Here is a 26,100-nt window from a genome sequence, read left to right on the forward strand (position 1 = left end):
GTGAAAGTTTATTCCGCTTTGTTATTGCCTGACAAAAATTGACTATCAATTCCCACAACGTCCCATAAAATTGACATTTGTGTGTTTGCATGTACTTACAGAAACCTGCCTTTACAGGCATGGGTTGAAGTCTACAGCAAGTGCAAACACAAAGCTCATGAGTTTTGTATCAGTAACAAGCATTTTTCACACTAACAGGGAAGACAGTGGTATTTGGGCTTGCAGTACAAGACTGGGAATTTGTTTGCTGGGGTCTTTTTCTATCAGCTACACCCAGAGACTCACTCTGCTTGGGCAAGGTCACATCAGTCAACATTTTTCAAGTTACTTGTAAAGGGGCGTCTGGACTGCCTACCTTAAAGCTTGATTTGAAAGTACGTAAAATGCTTACAAATTTCCACAACTTCTGATAGGACATGGAGAAGCATACACAGTCCTTTAGAAAAATTAGTACAAGCGTATCCGAAATCAGATCCGTGAAACCCAAGGCACCCACCAATTTTTATTATATTTTTTTAATTTATTTGGCACCTGCTCATTGCTGAGCTCCTGTTCTCATGCAACACTGGCTTTCCCCGACCTTTCCTGACACGCAGTTATTAACATGCTATCACCGACCGGGATTGTGGGCTTTTTGGGGTTTTTTAGCAGACCATCTGTCTGCAGATAGCCACCCTTGCTCCTGTTGAATTTATCCAATCTAGCGAAGCTGCTGATGCAAGACTAAAACAGGACTAATCGCCAGGCCGTACAAGCAACCTAGCTGATGACTGCAATTTATTCCAGACCAGAACTAAGTCACCTTGGCACCATTTGCTGAACTATAGGGCAGCAGTGGCAGAGATAAAACGTGCTGCCTCTCAGGAGAGGTTGATCACACCTGGCTATGCCCATACGCACACGGGAGCGTAAAATTGTTGCCATTTTTGCGCACACACTTACCCAATGCACTTGCTCCACCTGTTGTACACTTGCATTTCTGCAAGTCCATCTCCAGTTGAAATCTGTGTAAGAGCAATCGCTTTAAGGATGGCTCTGGACCTTTATGCCCGCTTGCTCACCCCTAGCATAGCCAATACTGCTGCCTTCTGCATGGATCCTGGAAAGCTCACCCAGCAGAGCTGAGGAACAGCTGGAGAGTCACAGCTCTGAACTAGAGAACTAGCTCAGCTCTAATCATGGTACACTACAGTTACTGAGAGCCTGACAAGCGTCAGGAAAGTAGGATTCACTAGGGAGTTAGTGCCTCAGCAGAGTATCCCCAGTATAGATTATGGGATTAATAGCAAATGCACGTTCCTCCTTTCCAGTACTTCCGCTAGGTTAGCACCACTAACAAGGAGGAAAAACATCTTCAGTTGAAAGGGACAATTCCACTACACATCTCTGGTAGCACTGAAGTCCTCCACGATACTCAGTTGTGCTGCTTGTTCCTAATGGCTAGAAATGATCGACCTGGAAGACGGCAGCAAAGTACTGCTTGGCTCCTCCGAGGCCACCAGCAACCAAACCTTCAGCATTCACCGTCACTGGGCTCACACTGCTTTTCTAGAAGAGAGCATTTCTTTTACCTAGTTAATGTGCACTAGCGCTTTTCTTTCATGCAAGTGCCAGACAGAAGGTGGGGAAATGGCTCAGGCTCACACACCGTGCTGAGGAGGAGCTGGAAGAGACTCGAGGAAAGCACCACGAAGTTCATGAAGCATATGCTTGCAGACACAGCACTTCTAGTACCAGGGAGGTCCCATTAGGGCCACAACTGCTTTCTGGAGCCTGATAGAGTAATTGCAGCATTTATGTTGCTATCTCTGACTAAGATGTGGGTCAATGTCCCCTCCTTTCAAAAACAGCAATCAGAAGTCATCTTCAGGCCACTTTTTTTGCAGTGAGATTGACTTCACAGCAACATCCATGGTCTGGTATCTGCTGCCCTCCCCTGCTCTGTCAGCGTAACACAAAGAACAAGAACAGGGAGCCTCTTCTCCCTCTCCTTCCTTCCGTAGACTGAGGACACAACATGGCTGCTAAATTCTGCTAGAATGGCCCCAAGCAGGCCTGCAAGAAAATAAGGCAATAGAAAGGAAGAGTGCCCTGTGAGAGCCATCTTGCCCTCTGTGTGACGCTAAAGTCAAGCTGCTTTTTTTTAATTCACCCATCCCCAGAACCTTTGGCCACCACCACACAGGGAAGAGGCAGCAACACCTGTTTGGCACAGCTCCCAAAAGGGGGGTCCATCTCTCCAAACCCTTCTGCAATCTCCATTTGAATCGCTAGAGTCTGTTCCTACCATAGCTCTGAGCTTTCTTCAGCAGCAGGGTTGGCTTTATATCTGCTTTCTTTCCAGCTCATGGGAATTTAAGGCTGAGGAGAGGCTGTGGCCAGTGCAGAAGACAGACAAAACAACTGCGAAGTGCCATTTATTACGAACTTAGAGAACTGGCAGCTCTGAAATAGTGACTGCCAGCTTGTGGAGGCACAGTGGGATTGCTTTGGTGTTCAGCTGGCACTTCAACACTTCCCATCAATGCTATAGACTAAAAAGCTCCTTAAAAACCCCAAAAAACAAAGTGTAAATTTTGAAAATGTGACTAGAGACAGTCAGTCTCTCCCCAGACTGTGCAGACCAAGCCAACCATAGCAAACTCCTTACACACTAACCTTTTCTAAACAGCAAGGGATGGGGGACTCCACCAAGCCAGAATTTACATAGTCTTTTCCCAACACAGGAAAACAGCAGACATATCTCAGGAAGAATCTGAGGTGTAACTAAGGCAGAATTTAGCCAAGGCAGAGCAAAGTACAAAAGGTGATTGGTGGAAGCAGGAAGGGAGTACACCTTAAACACAACTTTGAATGGGCTGGCAGCACTCACATTAACTGCAAAATGTTCTGTACGACTACACAAATGGCTCAGATCTGCTCCATTCCCCACTCTCCACAAGATTGTAAGACCAACTTTTAAACAATTCAGTTTCTTCAGTGCACTTTTGATGTAAGCCACACAGTTGTGTCTTCCCCATTTTTACATGAATGTTCAACTTTTTTAGGACCTTTTTACTGCCTCCCATTATATCCCAGTATCAAAGACCTTCTGTGTGAAGGTCAACAACATGAAACAGCCCTCAGAAGGCTTGCAGTTCCTTGCACTTGTCATTCCAGTCACAATTCTGCTTGACACTTGCGTATGTTGGAGAGTGAAGGGGTTAGCTTTGTCTCCAGAAGCTACAATTTTAAACACACCCTCAAAAAGTAACACTTATTAGAACAAAAAGCAAGCATGGGAAACAGTAAACATTTGTTTAGCTCCATTGTTCTACAACTAAACATCGCATTTGTTGTTCCTATGCCAATGCCCCCATAGTTTCAAACAGGTATGTATTCCCCTCCAGCCCAGCTTTTTTACATGTAAACCTGAGGCAGTGTTTGCTCTAACACTATTTTTACCCAACGGACTGCATTATACAGGATCAACGACTGCTTGATGAGTTCTGGGACCCTGAAGGTCACAGTTTTATTTACCTATCAGCCCTGGAAATGAAACAACGGGGAAACGAGTAGAACAAAGAAAGACTGAAGCAAAGTTAAAGTATTTCAGGTGAATTTATTGAGTTATAAAGAACCTGCCAACTCCACCACATTTACAAAAGTTTTCAAGAGGATTCTAGAGCTATTATTGCTACTCAACCCCAAGTCAAAAATACAAAAACAAACCAAATCAACTACATCCATAATGTCAACTGCAGAAACACCAGTTACCTTAACAGACTTTGAGGCATACTCAAACATGGGGAAAACATTTTCCAGCCACTAGTTTCTAAAGCCACCAGCAAGATTCTTGTTTCTCCCTCTAATGTAGCTGTGCCTGAAGATCAGGTGTCCTTATGCAACTGTCAATGGAAGTTGGTTTCTGTTCTTCAATACACATATTTTAGGAATCAGGAATTTAATTAGAAGGCTATTCAGAAGCAGGCATTGCAAGGTGTTAAAATAACATTAAAGAGCACAGAGAAATCCCCCTGTTGGTTCCACCTGATACTTTTCCAAGGTGGTATTGCTGCCAGATGTGCACAAAAATACTGTGATCACTTTGGAGTCACAACCAAAGCAAATGAAGTGAAACTTCCCAGGGCACTGTCACTATTCATGTCTCAAGCAGAGACTTACTGCCCATGACCCTTTCAAAGGCTGTTTTCAGCCAATTTCATCCATTCAGCTGCAACAAGAAACATTAATGCTCTCTACATTAACTCATCCACTTCACCATTCCCCCACTCCACCCTTAGAAGATATCATGAACTCTCAAGAGAAGGCGAGGAGAGCATATCTCCCAGGTCAGCTGGGTTCATTTCCAAGTATATTCCAGCTGCATGTCAAGTCCTGAAGAAGTTCTACATTGCAGTACCACAATGCCAAAGGGATATGGACACTGATAGCCGAGGCCTGTAAGCCCCCACATCTGGATGTATGCTGTTTCCACTGACAACAGGTGGCTCTGCTTGCTTTGTTAATAAGCCCATAGAAACTTTTATTTGATACTGAACTTCACCCATTATTGAATGTTTGGTCAAGAATCTAATCACTTGAGTGTCAGTGGCCTTCCTCAGGGCCTTGACAGGTGAACGTCTGCTGATCAGCTATCTAACTCCATAACAGTGACTCATAAAGCATCACCTAAGCTTCAGAGTTACTCTATGCACAGAGAACTAAAAACCCAGAAAGGAGTAAGTCGGTGTCAAACAGAATAGCAGGGAAGCTAACAGTATTTCAGAGAAAAAAAAACACTGAACTACCTTTGCTTGCACAAAGCAAGAGGAAACCTACCAGTTTTATGTTTGAGAGAGAAACACGTAACTTCGTTCCTACTACAAGGGCTACAAAAACAAAACCAAAGAGAAGCCAAATCATCATTCATGCATAAGAAACTACCATCTAGCAAGAGGTATTGTATCAGGTATGTGCTACTGTGCTGGTTTCAGCTGATAGTTAATTTTCCTCCCAGTAGCTGCTGTGTTTTGGATTTAGTACGAGAACATTGGTAACACTGATGTCATCAGTTGTTGCCGTAAAATCAAGGGCTTTTTCCAGTTTCTCATGTTCAGCTAATGAGCAGGTGTGCAGGAGCCAGGATGGAGCACAGACAGGCAGCCAGCCCAGGCTGGCCAATGGAAATATTCCATATCATATATATCATGCTGCTCATTCTATAAATGGGGGTTGGCTGGGGGGAGGAAGCCATCAGCTCTTCTTGGTTTCCATGAGTTCTAAATCCTCTCTTGGCCAGGAGTTTGAACTTTTTTTTCCAGGCTGCAAATTGGTTGTTGTGTGGTGAGAAAAACTGTACTGTAAACAGTTTGTTTTGCATATTCATTATCATCATTGTTATTATCATTACTGTTGTCAGTAGTATTAGTATTTCACTTGTTGCCTTATTAAACTGTCTTTATCCCAACCCATGGAGTTTCCCCTTTTGTCTGTTTCTCTTCCCCATCCCGCTGGGGGAAGCAGGGGAGGGATGAGCAAACAGCTGTCTAGTGCTTAGTTGCCAGCTGCTGGATTAAACTACAATAGCTACACTAACACAAGCCAGCATCAGACCTGGAAAGTCTACCTTGACATAGCAGGGAGACTGTCAGAGGCACACCACACTGCTCTCCTCAAAGGAAAACACATCCTCCCACACTTACAAAATGAGCTAGAGCTGCTCACTGCAAAGAAGCAGCTACTCCAGGATGTTAAAAGTTTATGCTGTCATCATACCAAGGGAATTCTCATTGACTTCTCTTGAGGTTTGTAACTGGGCCATGCTGAGAACACTATCAGCTCAAACAGTACATACACAAGGGCTGCCCATGTTGGTAACTGAGGTCAGAATCCAGCTGCTCAGATGTTGAGACACTGGGTCAGATCTAAACTTAAAGTTGCATATTTGCCATTACAATTAGGGCAAGTTTGAGTGGAATTATCCTGATGCTTGTGCACATAAGGAGAATATCAAACTGCCACACATGCTATACGGTACTCAGCCACAGTGGGAACTGTTCAAATTTAGCGCCAGACACAACAGCAAGGCCACAAGTGGCTGAAGGAGCTGCACCCAGTAACACATCTTACATGCTTCATGCAGCTCTTCCATCCCTCCAGAGAAACTGCTACAGAGAATGCCACAGTGATACTACTGTGGAACATATTTATCAAGAGATCTTTGCAGCTCAGGAAAGCTTGGAAGGGGATTTTCCTATATCCAGTTTTACTGAGGTGAAGAGGATCTTTTACTGAGGTAAAGAGGACTTGATCAAGAGATGATCAAACCTCTAGTATATGTTACTTAAGTATTCAAAAGCTATTCAGGTCACTCACTAAGAGCTAAGAGATAACTTAAACACTGAGCAGGAAACCTTTGTGCTTAGTTTGTGGACTAAAGTGAGTTAAATCCTATTATTGCAAGCCAGCAAAATGTAGTCATGTTAGGCTTTGCAAACATGGTGGAGAAAGGGGGATTCCTTCTAGATTCCTTAAAAACTGTAATACAGTGTAACAAAAGAGACAACTATAACAGTCTGAACATCTCTACAAAATTCTTCTCTGGACCACGAACTGGCCTTGGAAGACTAAAAATAAGAAAGGCAGAGTTGTACAGCTGAATGTTCTGAAACACCAAAGGAACTCCACCCAGAATAAATTGTCATGGCCATTGACACAGAAGAATGATACTGGGTAACTCTTCTTAGCTGCTGCCATTTTATCAGCAGGAAAGTTTTAGTGCCTATAACAACCTAGACTTAATTAGTCCCATAAACTGGTGCTTTTCCCCTTAACAGATCAGGACTGATTACTGGTAAAAACTAATAATATATCCCTTTATTTCTGCACTGGGCCACACTCAATCCTAGATCTGGGCAGACTGCCCTGCAAGGTTCCGTTACCTCAGTGATCTCGATTCCTTTTTTCAGTATCCATAACCTCATGCCGAGATTTAAATTCCAGTTAATCTACCAACCTGAGATTCAACAACGGTCCTGTCCATTTATTTAGTGCTTGAAATTGAGACTTTCACACAGTGCAACCTAGCAGTCATACATAAATCATCACTTATAACCACACTTTGAAGACAGCTGTGTTAGTCAGTGGGATTTTACTTCTCAGGAGATTTTACTTTCCCTTGATCTTCCACTTTTTTGATGGCAGCTTGGATAGCTTCTTGATCACCCAGAAACCGGTGAGGACCCAGGGGGTGCAGATTCTCATCAAGTTCAAGAAGTATGGGCACACCAGTTGGGAGAGTAACATTCATGATGTCCTTATCAGAGATGCCTGGCAAAGGGAAACAAAAAAACAGTTACACCTAGCGAACAGCTTCCTAGCCATCTACCTAGCTCAACCTTATTTCTGAGATTATCGAATCTTAAAACAGTCAAGGACATGTTCCAGCCTCCATCAACAACACCAGCTACTCAAGGGTCAATTCCCAGCTAGATCACAGCTTTGTCAGTGTTTTAGCAACAGCTAAAGGAGGGAATTCCCATCAAGGTGAATACAGTGACTTCATTTTTCAGTCTACACATGTGAAAAACAGGAAAAGATTGCCCTGGAGACTATAACTTTCCTTTAATACAGGACATTGAGGATAATATGTTCTCCTCCATATCTTCCCAACTCATGCATCACAAAAGAGGATTAGAGTCCACATGTACTACTCCAAGATGAAACAACCTCTGCTAAGTAACCAGTTCAAACAGTCTCTTTAAAAGGGCAGGACACAAAGGTTAATTCCCCTCTTAAATTCTCTACGCAAAGCTTCTCACACAAGCTGTCTTAAAAATCAGTATTTAATTCTTCCAGTGTAAGGATCACCATTTGCCCACATCCAATTTCTCAAAAGCAAGTTTATAGCGTCTTACCTACAGTACTATTCTCAGAATTACTAGACACAGGATATTCATTTCCACTTTCAAATGAGAGAGAGGGAGAGGGAAAGAAAAGGGACAAAGTCAACATATACAGCTTGGAGCATTTTCCTGTATTTTTCCACTTCAATGAAATAAGGTGTACCTGGGGAGAAAATTTATTTATCTAGCTGTGCTTAAAATATTCTGGGGCTCTAATCTCTGAAATTGCTGGTTATTTCTACATCTAACACACAAGTCTTCAAAGCACCCAAGTGAATTTGGAGACAAAATCTCCTACTAAAGTTTCCACACAGGTCTAAGTAGTTGTATTAAGCAGCAGTGACTGCAGAGACATTATTCCTCACAAATTTCAGGCAAAAGAAATCTACTGTCATTGGGAATGTCAGTATTTCTTTTTCTCCCCTTTTTAGAAGCACTGAGGTCACAGCAGCAGCCTGCTGTTGTAAAGCAGGACAGATTTAAGTAATTCTTGCTTAAAAAATGCACACAATCAAGCTTCTAAAACAATGACACCATATGAACTAAACCATGGCACATGAAGAAAACATCCTCTTGAACAGCTGACAGAACAGATGGTTCTCATAACACATGGGTGCAAATATACCAGTGATTTTCACATTAAGTAGAAAAGCAGAGCCAACGTATTAACAGGAAAACCCACAAAGTCAAGCCACTCAGCAACAGTGGGATGACAGCAGGTCAGGAAAAACAGAAGTAATCACAAGGTGAGAATCATTTTATGCCCCTGCTCAGAGACTACACAGGCAGTGACCTGTTCTCGTTTTGATGAGGCTAAGTACTCAGTTCAGATGCAGATTAGCCCTAAATTTCAGAAGAGCATGGAACAAGAGAAACAGACAAATGCTTGCAAGAGGCTTACACCCTGGTACATACTGAACCATCAGTCCATTAAAAAGAGTCATGCTCCTCCAGTTTAAGCAATCCCTGCACACAAGGGATAAATAATTCACCTGTTGTAGGCAGCAGAAACACAGACCAACAGAAAAACACTGAAGAACATCTGAGATTTTAAAACCACATGGAAATCAATAGGAAAAATACTGAGTCCATGTACCAGGCACAAGCACTATTCTCAAGGACTTTGGTTTGCAAAACAAGCAGCCAAGCTGCCTGACCTCTTATTCCAAGCATCCTTAAACACATTAGATTCTAACAACATACACATGATCACCGCATATCCACAGAGAATTTGGCTCTAGGAAGTGTGCTGTCCACCTCCCACACAGTCTCCCAAACGAAACCATTCAGATACACACAAAGCAGATGAAGTCATGCAGGAGTATTTAGGCAAACCACACAATGCGGTCAGCAGCCAGGATATTTAAAGATTTCCTCTAAAGATGGATTAAACAAAACTACTGTAGCTACGTGGGTTCAGAAATGCACTTTACTGTTTTTACAGAACACAAAGTGACCACACCAATGTCAAGTAGTATTGATTTACAACACAAAACAGTGCAGTCTGGGATAAACAAGCTGCAGCAAGCACATTGGCTTTCTCCTCAAGATTCTTCCTCACGCAGAAACGCTGCCTCACAGCCAGAAGGCTGGAACTGCAAGTTGAAGCCAGGTGGAAATCCTAAAGAAACAATAGCACCCTGTTGCTTTATTTCAGCACTGTTACTGTCTTTGCATAGTGTTTCTGTTCTTCAGGAAGCAAGATGCTGATCAGGGTTGTCACCCAGGCTCTCCAGTTGCAGGCAAAATGCACACAGAACACTCCCCACCCAGCAGGCTAGGTGGACAGTGAAGAGATCACATCTTACACTCCAGCCATTGCAAGCACAAGCTAACTGCTATCCAATTACTTCATGTGCTGTAATTACAGCCAAGTGACCTTTTCTTGCACTTCATCTGAACTTGCCTGTGTCACAAGCCCACCCTATCTCACACAGAAGAAGGGTGAAATCAGGGCAAGGACTCAACTGCTGACTACAAGGTGCAATGGGAATTAAGATCGTAAGAAGGAACACACTTTCCTCCAGTATAGCACTAAAGCCTGGGTTCTCAGCACTGCTGAAGGGTACTGTGTTGCCAGAAGCAGTCCTTCTCCACAAAGGTTTAGAACGAAGGTCCTACCTAGCTACAGCCATGAGAACCCACAGACATTACTGAAGTACTCAGGATGCCTTTCCCCAGGACCCCAGATAAAATGCTGACGGGGCAACTACCTTCCTCAAGTGTGATTCTGTGACAACTCCCATGTTCTCTCTCATGAGCACCTGCTAAATGCTGCTCCTTAATAGCACCTATATAGCAGGAAGCCATTAGATACATGAACATTGTAAGAATTTCATACAGCACTTCTTGCAAAAAAGATCTTCCAAAATCACATTCAGAATTCTTTCCTGGATCACATGCTCCATTTAGCTGAACTGTGTGATCAAACAGAGACCAGTAATATCTCTATGCACCTTGTAAAGTCCTACAGAGGCAAGTTCCATTGGGCTTGATTTTGAGCACCTACACCCAACTTCTACAAGCTTAGCTTGTCCCCCTCTCTCACCTGCTCTTACCAAGGTCCTTCCTTCTATTCTTATGGTCAGAACACCACAAAAACCACAACAGCTATTGAGAGTAGCTACACCCCTCCTCCCCTGTATGTCAACTACACTTGAGGCCAAATGATTCATCCGACAAAATACACATGATACATATAAATTTAGCCACAATGGGCTTGCTCTAGAACTGGTACTTTGTAATTGAGGTCCAAATCAGGTCATAGCAGCCCTCCCACAAGCTTAATGAAAACAGTGAAGCTTTACCCTAATAAGTTAAATATTCAGGGCCAGATTCTCACCTCTCTGCAGGCTGGCAGAGGATCTACCTTCAGCAGAGGAGAAAAGAGGGCACAGTGTCAGAACCTGGCTATTAATTTTTACAGAACATTAGCTCACTGCACTGATTTTAAGCAAAGGAGGAAGAGGGGTGTGCTACAACCATGGATGCAGCATGTTATCTACATCTGTTTCACCCTTATGCCTGCCAAGACTTTGGATGTCTGCACTACCACCACTAGGAACTCAGGATAACACCGTGACAAAGGGGAGTTCTGACCATGCAACTCTAGAGCCTACCAGCATACATACTGCCCTTGGACAGAGCTCTGGCAAAAGGTCTCCATCTCTGGCTGAAGCCGTATTGAGAATACCTCAAGCCCAAGTTTGTGGAAAACTGTTGCTAATAACTCATGTCTGAAACTTTCTGTCCCAGCTGCAGACCCTGGTCAGGCTGTTCTAGCACTTCTGCACTATCATCAGGCACTTGCCAGGCCCTTCCCTGAGCTGATTCAAACGACTAACATGACAGAAAACTACCCATTCCTTGCTGTTTCTTGCAAGTTGACAGGCAAACCTAACTTGCAAAAAGGCCCAGCAAGCTCACAAGAAATAAGTAGCAGAAGCACAGAGCAGAGCGGGATGAATGACAGGGAGTGCAAGACCATATCATCTCAGCAGCAGAGAGTTGTTACATCTCAAGCTGGTTTCTGTAACTGCCCTCAGACATCTGTCACATAAGTAGTATCTCTTTAAGAAGGTTGAGCAGTAAAATCAATAAAATAGCCTTATTAGATAGTCCTCAACACACCATCCACACCAGGATTCACAACATGTAGCTCCAGTGTGTAAACTACTGGAAAACTGTAACCACGCAAGTATCACGCTCACAGTAATGCAAAAAAGTAAAATCCTCAAGGGCACTGCTCTCCCTGCTCACCAGCTGGCGAGACCAGCATCAGGCCTTCCCAGTACCACATTCCACCTGCAAGCCCAGTTCCAGAGCTCTGTCCCAGCTCTGTCACGACAACCAGACAAGCCCAATGGGTACTACGTCTGCATCTTTCTCCCAGAGACCAGATAACTCCTCCCCTCTTTTTTTCCACCCTGAGCACAAGGCTCAGTGACCACCACACCATATCCAAGAGATGGCAACGTTTCAACAGGGAGGAAATTCTAGAATCAGGCCTTCCACAAGATGCTGCCTTGAGGAACTTAATGCCAGTCCTCAGGGTTGGATGGTTGGGAGGCAAGAAAAGTTGAGACAGCCCATCAATTCTTCTGCCAGACATCTGGAAAATTAGTCCATTAGACTTGATCTCCAATTAGTACTTCAACAGAAACAGGGCAAGCTGGTCACAATGATTACACTAATGTCTTCACAATGGGACACTGCTAAGAGTCTCAATCTGAAGTATCAGTTATTACATAAAAAACAATTTCTCCTTCAAAGAATTGAAAAAATTACCTGTAAATAGACCCTGTGCATCTAGGATGCTTAGTTAGCACATATCAACTGATGCTTGCATAATCAGTATGGTGTTTCAGCATCCAAAGTAAAATCCATCAAACAAGTCTCCTATGGTTACTTTAGATACTCTTCTCATTAACATCTTGTTGCTATTGCTTTTCCAATGCATCAAAGATGGTATAGCACAAAATACAAAACTATGGGCTGTCGAAAGACCTGAGTTAGAGGTCATGGTCCACACCAATAGGTGTCACAGAACAAACTATTTGCAAGTTATGACAAGACTCTTCCACCAGCAAGCACAAGACTGTTGCCTGAAGAAAAATTTACTTTTAGAGAGCCTTTCTAACCCTAACATATAATGAAAACTGTCCTCTTGCTTTGCCAAGTTTGAGTTGTGCCTGTGATTCCTACCATCATCACATACATCACCTGAATATGATGCAAAGAATAAGTGCTCCAAAAGGACTGAACAAGCTCAGTTACAAGGCTTCAGAAAATGATGCTAACATTGTATCTGTCAGGATTACACAAAACAGCCACATTTGTCACTGGCAGCATTTATCATATTCACAGGGATTACCTAGAAAGAGGAACACAGCCCAGAGTCCCCACTGGACCTAACAGCTCACAGCACGGAGGTCTTCAGCTGCACCCTCTGGGAGAAACGTAACTCAGCCCACCAGGAAAGAAGAGCAAGCTCTCAGAGAAGCTGCTGTTTCTGATCTCCAAGTGCATTCAATAGTATGGTTCTGTTTGTGTTAAACACTTTTCAGAAAGACTACTGGGGTTTCACTTTTTAAGTTCTCACATGCAAACCATGGCAAATTCTAACGTATATGAAGTGCGTGTAATGAGGTCCAGAGTAATGAGAAAACAAGAATCCAAACCCACAATCAAAGCCTTGTTAGCCTGACATTCCGTTGCTCTGATGATTTGTGTGCAAGTAGAAAACAGATCCACATTTCAAGCTCCTTACCAATTACTCCTAACAAGGGGAAAAAAAAAGAGAACTGCAGGCATGTTTCAAAAAATACCTCCTTGAAATAGTAACTTTAAGGACACTCTGAAGTCTTTCAGAAAATACATTAAATTTCACACCAAAACAATTACAATTGTTTCACCAGATCAAACTGAATTAAAACATTCCTGTTTACTGCCTTTTAAAGTCTGAGCTACAGCTTCCAGGATTAAGTTATCACTATGACTAAAACATCCAAGCAGTCATGTAGGATTGCTGCTTGAGGCATTTGGAGCCCAATTTTCTAAACACAAAAAAAACATGTCTGCAGCTAAGACAGGGTGGCCTAGATATTTCCACTCAAGTGCAGAACATACTAAACTTGCCAAAAATTCCACAAAAGCAAAGCCCACCTCACAGCAGGTGCTATAAATACAACAGACTGACAAACTTTAGGCACTGTTGAATCAGGTCTAACTTCAGCAAGGCTCCACAGCAGCTCACAGTTGACAGCCTTTCAGGAGAGACAGGGAGAGGCAGTCAGCAATGAAGACAAGGAACCTCTTAGATCCAGCCAGATACAGGTTGGAGCTCTGAAAAATTAAGAGAGCAGGCTGCAGAATCAGGGGTCTTAAAGCTCTGTTCATGCCACCCATCAGGCCAGCTCTACAGCAGTCCCAAGTCTCCAGTGCATAAAGGGCATCTGGCAACTGCTCCTCTGTGAGCTGGGGTAGCTTATGGACAGTCCTCAGTCAGAACTAGCTAGATGCTCTGCCAAGGATTCCTCACATTTCCCTCTGTAAGCATATGCTGAGAGGGACTAGGTGTAGTGTAGGACAGACAAGAGACACAGCTCTATTCTACATTGGTTGAGTGTAGGCAGCCCTTGAAGAGTTATATCTAACAGATTGTCCCAAGTAAAAGCTTCGCAGCTCCTCTAACCTACACTGTTCTCTGATCTCAACATCACAAGGAATCCAGCCATACTGACTTTAAAGCAACCTTCACCAGTCACTGATGCTGGTAGTTCTAGCCTTGGTGCATGTCTGCACAGAAAACAGCCCAAGGCTTCTGCTGAAGCTGTGGTCAGCTTGCAGCATTTCATCCCTAAAGGGCTTGGCCAGTGTGGTTTCATGGAACTGATTCAGTTCTTTAGGGGGGAGGCGGGGAGACACCATGTACATGGATCCTCCTGCCCCTTTTTCCTTTGTAATTCTTTATCATTTCACACAGTGTGGACAACCACCCTGAGCACATCAGTGGAACTGGCTGAACCAGCCTTCCTCCTTCATCCAAGCAGTGATCCGTACACCAGAATTCATAGCCTCTATAGTTCCAGAAGCCCAGGGAATAAGCATGTACAAGTGGCTTCTGACTCCTGCTAAAGCATCATCTGTCCTGACTGCTCCAGCACGCCTCAATGCAGTAAGTGTTCAGCAGAGTCAGAGCTGTAGAGGCACACACCAGAGGGTTTCGTAACTAAAAAATTGAGCAGACATAATCCAGTCAGTGCATACTTGCAATTACACCTCTAGTAGGCTGCATTCATACATGTATAATCACTAAAGTCTACTCTATCCACAGACAAAGAAATTAATACAGTCCATCTTCCAGTTTAGGATGACCTAAACTAGAAATCATGTCATTAAAGAGGCAGAGGGGGAAGCCAGCAATGACTTAAATACAAATCACATCCTTTTCAAGTCTCAAATAAACAGCCTCATGCTAAGCTACCAACTTAGCTGTTTATTGGAAGGCATTTTCTATATTGGGAAATACAGTACTTGCATAAGCTTTAGCAAGTGCCTACTCTCTGCAGAACTCCCTGTCACACCAGCTTTTTTAAGTAAAGAATTATCAGGAATGAAGCCTCAGAAGTGACCCACCACAGTAATAGTCAAGAACACCTTCCACAACCCAAGACAAGCACTTTTTTCTGCTGTGTTATAGCAACACTTGTTTAATGAACAGATTATGACTTCAACTCTTCTGACAAAGCAGCTGAATAAATCTAAAAATAGTTATAGCCTGGAGAGTTTGTGTCGATCTACACCAACCACAAAGTTAGTTTGAATATAGTAGTTCAAAATGAGCAGTGAGAAATCAGGGGAAAGCATCTGACTCTTCTCTTAACTACATTAACCTAACTCCCTCCCCCTTTCGCATGCCCCAGTTCAATTCCTGTTCCAATAGGTCAACTTCTTACTTCCTCCATGTAGACCACAGACATTAAGTGTTACATTGCCCATTCCATATGCCACAGAACAAGATGTAAAGCTCTAAGCAGCTGAGTAAGGAGATGAGGGGAAGGCTGACAGGAAGACCCTTACCTTCTATGTGCTTCAGCAATGCCCTGCTGCTGTTACCATGAGCAGAGATAAGGATCATTTTGCCACTTTTCAGTTCTGGTACTATCTTTTCATTCCAATAGGGAAGGAGTCTATCAAGCACATCTTTTAGACTTTCAGCCTTCGGTAGATTATCCTGAGAGACATCACAGCATTTATACCGGCGATCATTGTATATCTCTTCATAGTAAGGATGAGATTCAGTTATGGGAGGTGGTGTAACATCATAGCTTCTCCTCCATATTTTCACTTGCTCCTCCCCATGATTCAGAGCCATTTCTGCTCTGTTGAGGCCGATCAGTGCACCATAGTGACGTTCATTCAGTCTCCAGGAGCTCTGCATGGGGACCCACTCTTGGCCCATCTCTTCCAGGACAAGCCATGCAGTCTGGATGGAGCGGCTGAGTACAGAGGTGAAGACGAGGTCAAACTCAAAGCCCAGCGCTTTCAGGTGTTTGCCACAGTTCTGAGCTTCCTTTACCCCATTACTGCTCAGCTTCTGGTCCACCCAGCTGCAGAAGCGATTCTCCTTGTTCCAGGCTCCTTCCCCGTGTCTTAAGAGAACAAGCCTGTACTTAGCCATTTCAGTTGCAGCTTAGCACAGATGACAACAGGTCTGGCATCTAACAATGATGCATCTGCACAGAGACAGGAGACAGATACATCAAACGTCCCACAGATAATGCATTAAAAGTAGTAATACAGCAAAGAGTAGACAACTACCAGAATCAGAGCAGCCACAGAAACAAGTGTCTGCTATGTTTTTACCTTTGAGGTCTCTGAAATCTGAATTCCTTCCCACTCTCACGTGGGAGGAAAAGCACCATCCTCCACCCAGCTTGTTGCAACTAGCCCACTTAACCCACTGATCAGTAGTAGATTTGTACAAGCTGTTCCTGCCTACATATTTCCCAGAAGTGCTTGAACAGGGCCTCACCCAACACCAGAGGCTCCCAACTAGAGAAGCATATCTCACTCTCACCACTGAGGCAAGACATGGAGCCCATGCCTGTAAGACCTGCCCAGAGCCACAGCGGCTCTGACAGGGTGCAGGCACAGACAGCAGCTGTGATCCTCAGCCAGAGCAACTGGAGAGGAGGACCACAGAATTGGAACTGGCAATACACAGAACCATCTTTCCTCAAAAGACATATCATGCTCTGCATAACTTGTTTCCTCACATCCCCATCTTGTCCTGCTAATTATGCCAGTCTCTGCTTGATTTTTTTTCTCCAGGCCACCTCCTCCATCATTCCTCCACCCTCAAGTGCCACAACACACCTACTCTGGACGCAATGCACAACTAGTGAGTCCCCATTTCACTGAATTCAGACATAATCTATTCTATCCCCTTACTGACTTTCAAGTATACTTTTCCCCTCTTGTGTCTATGAATTACAATGTCAGTTTCTCAGGCACCAGGATTAGTGTTTTTACTTTTGCAGTAGGCACAAATGGCATATTTCCTCTCCTTATTGAATAACAGACAGCTGCACGCTCAAAGTCAAATGGTACCTTCCTCTGCTCCTGCTAAGTAACACCACCTCTGGATTGTCTTCAGTGGGAGATGGATTTTGATTACTCATTCAAGCTTTTGCAATGTGGCCAAAGACCTCCTAGTAGGTGGTGTGATGTCTGAAAGAAGCATCTAACACAGCACTGCAACTCTGAAAGCCCCACGTGATCATTCTGGCCTGAGATGTCACAGGCTAGATAGCAATGGACAGAGTAGGGGTGGAAAAATATAAAAATACAACTCTCTGCACTGGGAGGACTGCTGTATACTCAAATGAACATTAAGTGCTCTCAAAACCATGGATGGGGGAGACTGAGATCTGACTTCTGCATACCCAACTGTGGACTAGATTTCCATAAGACATGCTTATTAGAGCTCCCATCATCTCAGATCAGTGGGAGCTACTTCAGTCACACTGCAACAGTCTCCATTCTGACCCACTGTGACCCTGAATTAAGTCAGCAGGATGGGATGGGCCATGCACTCTGTGTTTTGGGAAGCACCAGCACTGTATCAGCATTCATTTTCACCTCAAAAAGTGTATAGAAGAGTTTAATTCATTAACAGCCTCAGTAATTTGATCTTGATGGTAACAGCAGCTTAGTTCTTCACTCCCACAGAAGGCAGAGCCTACATCACACAAGGACACTATACAACAGCTCCCCAGCTCTACTTTTTGACTACTGGTACAGCTCAGGATTATAAAGCCTTTGACACTAACAGATTTTTACAGAATATCAAGAGGTATTGTCTGACACACAATACAGAGTTGGTAATATAACGGAAAGTCTTCTGTTATTTCATGCAAAGGAGGCCTCAACTTTGTGTATGACAAGGAGCATCTCAGACAAACTCCCTTGCATGTTTCCATTTACAATAATCAGTTGCACATTGAGCAAAGAAATCAACGATTGTTAGGATTCAGGTGCTATGTGACATCAGATACAATACTAAACTACACCCTTCAAGACCCAAGGTTTATAAGAAAAACCGAGTATCAGATAGCATTTCCATCTAAAACCAAAGTGATCTTTCTCCAAAATCCCATAGATACGATTAAAAACCACAGTGTGTTCATGGCATGAACTGCTACACAAAACACAGCCCCATAAAACACTATCTCCGCAGATACCTCGCTGCTCACATTAATTGACTGTATCATCCACAAGAACAGATTACAAACTTTACAAAACCAAATTAAGACCCGATACAAAAAAACAAGACTCAACAATAGAGGAGATGCACCTGTTTCACATGTGTTCTTAGTTAGGCACTTCTGGCCAAAAGCAGTAAAAACCTCAGTGAATACAACATAAAAACCTCATGCAGAGACCTAAAAATCATCTGGAGACCATAAACTCCAGTTCAGTTATATAAAAGATTAGGAGAATCAGGAAACAAATTTAGAAAGGACTGGCAGTCATGGGGTTGTTTAAATATCAGTCCACTTCTGGAAGCATTTAAGCTAGAAAGCCTTAGAGCAACACACGAAAATCATCCTACTCACCTTTCCCGTGACAAGGGAACAGCCTACACAAACCCCACCACAGACTGAAGGGCTGCTTTATACCGGGGCCACCGCACGCCCTTGGCCAGCTACCTGCAGGAAAGAGAACACCAAGTGCTCGCACGGAAAGAAACCACAAGTGCAAATGGTTATACCAACCACCCCCTGCTCTCCGAGCTGCGAGGAAACAGAGCACACGCCTCTCACACGGGCTGGGAAAGCTACCCATTTCCTTCTCCCAGAAGGACACAAAGGCACAGCTCCTGCATTTCCAACAAGGGGAAGCTTCTTCTCTCCCAGATGCCCCAGTGCATCACTTGTTTCTCAGGAGTTGTTCGGACTGCAGCTACCACAGTTTCAGTGCGCAGAAGTGTACCAAACCCTCCGGGACACCACGGCGGGCACAGACCGCAGGCCTGGACCCAGCACAACACAGACACACAGCGTCGCGGCTCAGCGCAGCCGGACGGAGCAAGGCGCCCCGGTGACACCTTACATCAGCAGAGCGTTCAGCCAAGCGCGGTTCTAAGGTCTCCGTGCCGGCGGGGGTCACTCCCGGGACTCCTCGCTCCAACCCCCACCAGCCCACCCGCCCAGCGCCGGCGTCTCTCGGCCTTCCCTCCGAGCGCGGAGGCTCCGCCAGGAGCGGGGCAGCAGCTCCCGCACACGCCAGGCTTCGCCCGGCGCAGGGCAGCAGCTCCGCTGCCGCGCCCAGCAACACCCGCGAATGCACACACGCACGCCCCCCCCCCCCCCCCCATGCTTCCCCTCAAGGGACCCGCACGCCCACCCGCCTCCGGGCCCCGACACCCGCCTCAGGGGGCCTCCCCGAAAACCCCCCTCCGTCGGGCCGACCGCCCCCCCCCAAGCCCAGGGCCCCGTTAACCGCCCACCGCCCACGCTCGCCCCCGGGCTCCCGCGGATTCACTGACTGAGCGCCCCGCAGTCCGCCCCCGGGGCCGCAGCCGCCACCGCCCGCCGGCCCGCTCTCCGCTCCGCCGCCGCGCACGGCAGAGGGGCGGCCCCCGCCTCCTAATGAGGGCTCGGCGTCCCCTGGCCCGCGAAGCCGCGGGAGTCCGATTGGCTGGGCGACAGGACGAGCACCGCCCTCAGCCAACCAGGCCGAGCCTGTGGGCGGTGACGCGAGAGAGCGGCGCGGTAGGGACGGAGCCGGGCCGGGCCCCGCCGTGCCCTGGCGGCCGGCAGCGCCGGGCGGGGCTCGGTGCCCGGCGGAGCCCCCGGCCAGCGAGGGAGAGGAGCGGCGCGAGGAGGCCGTGGCCTTCGCCGCTTGCGTGGCCGCAGGTCTGCTCTCAGTCTGATACATCTTGCGTACGCCGTCAGACGCACGTCTGCTGCTCGGAGTGCTTCCCTGCAGCAGCCGCAATGTAAAGGTTAAAGGGCCACAAGCCGAGTGTTCATAATAAGTTAATAAATAATAAGTTAATAAGTTAAAATGATAGAGCATGAAGAGGAAAGATGGGGATTCAGATTCTGATAGGAAAAAGCAACACAAGGAAATTTTAAGAAAACTTGGGGCAGGCGCGTTAGAGTAGTGTCTCTAAAGTGCTGTGAGGAGAAAGGGTGTTTTGTTTCGCACTTGCCGGGATTAGATCCTAACCCGATCCTAACCAGGATGCCAGGGATTAGATCCTAACCGGAAGGACGGGATGCCATCCACAGGGACCTGGACAAGCTGGAGAGGTGGGCCTGTGTGAACCTCATGAGGTTCAACAAGGCCAAGTGCAGGGTCGTGCTCCTGGGTTGGGGCAACCCCCGATATCAGTACAGGCTGGGGGGTGAAGGGATGGAGAGCAGCGCTGCCGAGAAGGACTCGGGGGTACTGGGGGATGAAAAGCTGGACATGAGCCACTAATGTGTGCTCACAGCCCAGGAGGCCAGCCACATCCTGGGCTGCATCAAGAGCAGCGTGGCCAGCAGGGCGAGGGGGGGGATTCTGCCCCTCTGTTCTGCTCTGGTGAGACCCCACCGGGAGTCCTGCGTCCAGCTCTGGAGCCCTCAGCACAAGGACATGGAGCTGTTGGAGCAGGAGCAGAGGAGGGCCACAAAAATGATCCGAGGGCTGGAGCACCTCTCCTATGAGGACAGGCTGAGAGAGTTGGGGCTGTTCAGTCTGGAGAAGAGAAGGCTGCAGGGAGACCTGATTGCAGCCCTTCAGTACTTAAAGGAGGCCTGTAGGAAAGATGGGGACAATCTTTTTCTCAAGGCCTGTTATGACAGGACAAGGCGTAATGGTTTTAAACTAAGGGAGGGTAGATTTAGACTGGATATAAGGAAGAAATTTTTTACAGTGAGGGTGTTGAAACACTGGCACAGGTTGCCCAGAGGGGTGGTGGAGACCCCATCCCTGGAAACATTCAAGGCCAGGTTGGACAGGGCTCTGAGCAACCTGGTCTGGTGGAAGATGTCCCTGCTCACTGCAGGGGGGTTGGGCTAGATGACCTCTAAAGGTCCCTTCGAACCCAAAGCATTCTATGATTCAATGATTCTGTCATCGGGAAAGCAGGAGCAGCCAGATGAAACTGCTTCACTAGGCCCTCGGCTCGGCACGGCACTAGGTGTGCTAAGTGGTGAGAGTGGTCAGGCTGTTGGTGGGCAGCACCCTGTGTCTCTTTGGTGGTTACTGCACTGACTTTGTTCTTCATTCATTTGGGAAGCTCTGGAAAGAATTCTGCACCTCAGGGAGAACATTTTTAATGCTTTTCCTAATAAAACAGCTATGCCTGACCTCAGTACAGAACCACAATAAAATCTGCTGCTTCTGCAAAATATTTCCACTGGATGTGAATTGCACTTACACATGTAATCCTTTTCATCTCACCCACTAACTTGAATGTTAACAATTACCTTTTGTCTCTATAAACTTTGTCTAAGCCAGAACCTACAGTATAAAGCCAGTCCAGCCTACATAATCAAAGCAGCACTCGTAAGTTCCCTGTTACCAGAAGAGTTTGAACTGCCACCGATCAGCTCAAAATGGTAAAGAGAAACACTCGCACATCACACACACCTGCAGTCACCCTGTCTCCAGCCACGTCAAACCCGTCTCCCCTTGTATGAACCTACTCGTGGTACAGCTCTGAATACGGGTGCTTCACAGGCAAACTGGTTGATGGACTTTGCAAGGAAAAGAACCAAAGGTCCTAGAGAAAGAAAGAAAAATATATATTCTTGAGTATCAGCATTATGGATTGGCCGTACTTCAATCTCTAAGAATACAATTAACAGAAAGAAACATTACATGCCAATATGCAGTCATAAACACAAGTGAGTAGGCAGCGACCTGTGCCACAAGCCAGGAACTCCATGGCCATTAAATACAGATTTCTTATCTCCATTAGCTTTTGAACGAGATCATTTTGTTAGCACAGCAAAAACAGCCTGATGACTTTGCTTCAAATTTCAAACCACGTAAGGACAGAACAGTCGAAGCCATGTCCCCGCGCAGACAGTCGCACTCCTTTGGCAGGTATTATCTCTCAGACCAGCTGGGCTGTGTTTTTCAGGGTCTCTGCTCTGGAGCCCTTGCAGGCTGTAGCGTTTAGCTGGAATGTTTATGGCAGAAGCAGTTCAGGAATCTCCTTTCCCCAACACATAAACTTCCGCTGGGGCACCAGTGGAGCTGCACCGCACTGAAGAAAGGCCTGGGGCTCAGCAAGGCAGAAACAGAAGAAAACAGAACTGGAAAGAAGAAAGGCCGATTAATGATTGATGAAAACTGTGGCAAACAGGAGCATTCTTCACCGATTGCGCTCTTGGTACTTTTTCATAGAGTAGTTACTTTGTTCAAAGTTTGCTAGATCAAGTATTTGCCATAAAGCACTCCAGACATACCCATTGTAATCTCCAGAAGACTCCGAGCTCTTAGTTTATCCCTATATGATGCATGATCTGTCTTCATTAATAATTTCATCTTCAAAAGAAACTTCGGTAATCAAATCCTCACACTCTTCAGTAACTCTGAAACCTTCTCTCTAAAACTTCCTCCTGGGTGTTTTTCTATGGCATGAATTTGTGCCTTCCCTCCCAGATTCTCCCCACTCCTTTCCACCTTCGGCTGCTGCCAGCAGCATGCCCATTCTCTCTGCGACCCAGATGTGTGCCCAAGGAATTCTCCCCTGTTTTTGGAGGTGGGCCCATTCAGGCCATTTTCAACACTTCGCAGTTTTTCCTCTACAAAAGTCCTAGATCCTGTCTTTTCTCTGCTATCCATGCTGTTGTTGTCTCACATTTCTCTGCAACTTTTCTGATGGCCCACTTTCATTCGAGGACAAATTTGTACGGAGAAAGGTCTGGGAGTACAACACACTAATGCAGAGAGACAAACACACCCTTAGTTCCCCAAGAGGACTCAGAATTGTTGCATCGTAAAATGACTCTGGCTACACCTATCTCCCTGCCCATCACTCCCCAATACACTGGTTTTCTCTGGTAAACTAAACACAAGCTTTATTTCTTGCAAGAAATCAACTGCAGTGCAGACGGGGGCCTGGGAAGCCCACCTTGTGTATTAATCTTCCCGTTAGCAGGGCAGTGCTACCCAGGGGGGTACCTTTCCCTATAACACCACAGCCGCCCATGCCTTCAGTCTCCTTACCTATTCTTTTTACACTTCTGCTCACACAGTTTTTCTGGTTTAAAAGACTGCTTTATTCACTGCTTTTTCAATAAATCAGCTTCATTTTTTCCATCCCAGGAAGACTGCAAGTCCACAAGATATCATGTTTTCAACCAAGTCTAGTTTCTGAGCCCACTTGTTTAGCTGAATCCCAAGCAAACTTCTGTGTATTCATGGACTGGAAGCCATTTTCCCTGTCCATGAGACCACAGCCACAGCTCACATAAAGTGCTGCACAGTCCTGATGGCCTGAAGTCCTTCACCTGTCTCTATACACCAGATTCTGGTCTATAACACAAGGAAAACAAAGCCTTCTCCATCAGAGCTCAGAGAGCGCGTAGCAGGCGAAGACGCACCAGTCCTGCCTCTGTCTTTTTGTCAGAGCCACTCACCGCATCTTGCGTTAACCAGACAAGTGGTTCTCAACATCTTCTTGGCTCAAGCACGCCAATGCATGGGTAATTTTTCATCACACACCTGCCCCTGTTTGCCATTATATCACACCACCATGTCTTAAGCCAAGCCTTTTGTTACCTAAAACTTGGGGGTGCACCTGACAGAGCAGTGAGTCGTACCTTGCACACCAGTTAGTCACCCAATTACAATTTAAGCTCCTCAGCAAAGGGCCTCTTCCACCTTTTGTTTTATTAGTGCCTAATACAATGCTGCTTTCATATGTAAATACAGTGGGGCTTTCATCCTGTTTGGATATGGAGGAAACGTAGAGCTTCATGCATCTGAGTGGATTCTCTTTATGGCAAAACCAGAAGCATAAGTCTATGTAGGAAGAAAATATAGTATTTTACTTTTTTTGTTTTTACTCTAACACCATTGCTTGGAGGGAAAATCTGTTCAAAAGGAAAGAGAAGTGAGTGTGTAAACACTTAAATTAACCCTGCATTTGTCACTAGAATCATAGCTTTAGTCTTTAAGTAAATGCAGAAGTTTTTCCAAATCATTACATACCTAATAAATGACTGAGAAGGAGGAAGAAAATACACAAAAGCTTTCATTATATGCAAAACAGACAGAGGGAAACTGCTATGTGAGGCATCCTATTCCAAACCCAAAGTGGGAACTGAATTTCTTATGCAATCCCTATGGCTAGGTACTGGTAATGTTATTCTGAAGTAAAACATGTGACTTCTGTCTGTTCATCTGAAATTTTTAACTCTAAAAATTATTTTATTCCTGCATATCCCAAGCTGAAAACATACACATGGGAAAAAACTTACATTATTTATCCCCCCAAAACCATGGACATCTTCAAATAAACACCTTACCACAACAGGTGCCTAGACGCTACAGGAAAGTGTGTGGAACACAATGTCCTGAAGGACCTCTTATAGATACAGTTCAAGCCCCCAAATTTAGCTCTAAAAGAACATGTACAGGGTGCCAACAGCTGGGAAAACAAAATTCTTTCTCACAACCAAAAGTTTGCCCATTTCTAGAGCAAGAAACACAATTTGAAGATCTACAAGTTTCACTTTTAAATTTTGTGGGTTTGGAGTGGTTTACATTGCAGGTTTTTGGTTTGGGGCATTTCACTGTTTTCTGGTCACAATACTTACATACTAACTTATTGTAGCAGTATCAAAAGCGAAGAAAATCCTGTGATGAATCAGTCTTTTTTTTCCCCATGATAAACAAAGTGCTCCAGACATCAGACGTCAGTAAGAAACTGTCTGGGAAGAGATAATTTAAAAAGGCCTCTGAAAAAAAGAAAGCAGCAGGGTGGTGTCTAGTCAAGGCATGATAAGTTAGTTAAAAAAACGACTGGATAGTGCTGATACTAAAGCATGGTTACAGCACATAAGAATCTGGGCAAGTATAACCAAAAGGGTAAAATGGGTATTCACATGTCATTGTAGAGAACAGGGAGAACAACAAACACAGACACGACATATTCAAGTTTGCTTGTACTAATGTCTTTCTAGGAAAAATTAATAACTCGCCCTAAAAAAAGCTGCTCAGAAGTTTTTTACTTCCATGTTACAATGAACAGCGGGTGAACTAGGAACTTGCTGATGCGTGTGTGCAGAGCTACCGGGTTACCTAAGAACTTGGCGATGTGTGTGTGCAGAGCTCTCTCTCCGTGTGTTTATATTCGTTTTCTCACAAACACTCTACAAACCGCGAAGATTTGTCTTGTGCTTCTTAAGTTTCTTTCCATGGCATGTGGCTCTCCTGCACCATAACGGTTTACAAAACAGTCCTGGCTGATGTTTAGCTTGGTTTTGCACAGAGCACAAAAATGAGTTTCCTATACAAAAAATCTGTCCAATGTGTCATGATTAGATGATATAAAGAGAAGGACTGAGTCACGCTGTTCTTCTACTTCACTATAACTTCTCAGAATACAGTGGGGTTGCTCCTGACTTAAAGAAGAAACAAAATAGGGCCTCTCTTTTACAGGATTGTTTCCCAGGAAACTGTAGGAGTGAAGTTGCTAAGTAAATAGCTGCATATCACAAGTAATTCATGCTCCCCCCCGCCATTTCTTTAACAAAAAAGGAGCATGGGTGGAAAGGCAGACAGGACTAATAAATCATGCATGGACGGGGAGTCAGGATATCCAACTTCCCAGAATTTTTCAGGTCTAATTTTCATCTCATACCTGTTTTACTCACATGGAAATCCATTCATTTAAATAGTTTTCTGCCTGACTTCCACAGTTTTTTGATTCAAATTAGTCTATTCCTCTCTATTGCCATCAGATCTAGCTGTCCACAGAAGAGCTTAGAAAAAATATTTTGCCTGCAATTAGAATCATAGAATCATAGAATGGTGAGGGTTGGAAGGGACCTTAAAGGTCATCTGGTTCCAACTCCCCTGCCACGGGCAGGGACATCTTCCACCAGACCAGGTTCCTCAGAGCTCCATCCAGCCTGGCCTTGAACACTGCCAGGGAGGGGGCAGCCACAGCTTCTCTGGGCAGCCTGTGCCAGTGCCT

At 45.1% G+C, this 26,100-nt stretch overlaps 1 protein-coding gene across 1 annotated transcript; it reads right to left on the reverse strand.

Annotated features, from left to right (window-relative positions):
- Positions 1–3,581: 3,581 nt before the first annotated feature.
- BPGM (bisphosphoglycerate mutase) lies at positions 3,582–19,546 on the reverse strand. The gene is made up of 4 exons (XM_075440731.1): positions 19,441–19,546; positions 18,509–18,601; positions 15,468–16,123; positions 3,582–7,311 (listed from the first exon to the last, which is right to left on the reverse strand). Exons 3-4 carry the CDS (start codon positions 16,066–16,068, stop codon positions 7,133–7,135), a joined length of 780 nt encoding a protein of 259 aa, XP_075296846.1. The 5' UTR covers positions 16,069–16,123; positions 18,509–18,601; positions 19,441–19,546; the 3' UTR covers positions 3,582–7,132.
- Positions 19,547–26,100: the final 6,554 nt, after the last annotated feature.

This window comes from Opisthocomus hoazin, chromosome 1 (genome assembly GCF_030867145.1).
Source record: "Opisthocomus hoazin isolate bOpiHoa1 chromosome 1, bOpiHoa1.hap1, whole genome shotgun sequence".
Classification (NCBI taxonomy): domain Eukaryota; kingdom Metazoa; phylum Chordata; class Aves; order Opisthocomiformes; family Opisthocomidae; genus Opisthocomus; species Opisthocomus hoazin.

Coding starts and splice junctions, on each gene's coding strand:
- BPGM (XM_075440731.1), bottom strand. CDS start 16,068: ATGGCTAAGTACAGGCTTGTTCTCTTAAGACACGGGGAAGGAGCCTGG. Junction 7,312..15,467: donor ATTGCTGAAGCACATAGAAG/GTAAGGGTCTTC, acceptor TCCCTTTGCCAG/GCATCTCTGATAAGGACATC.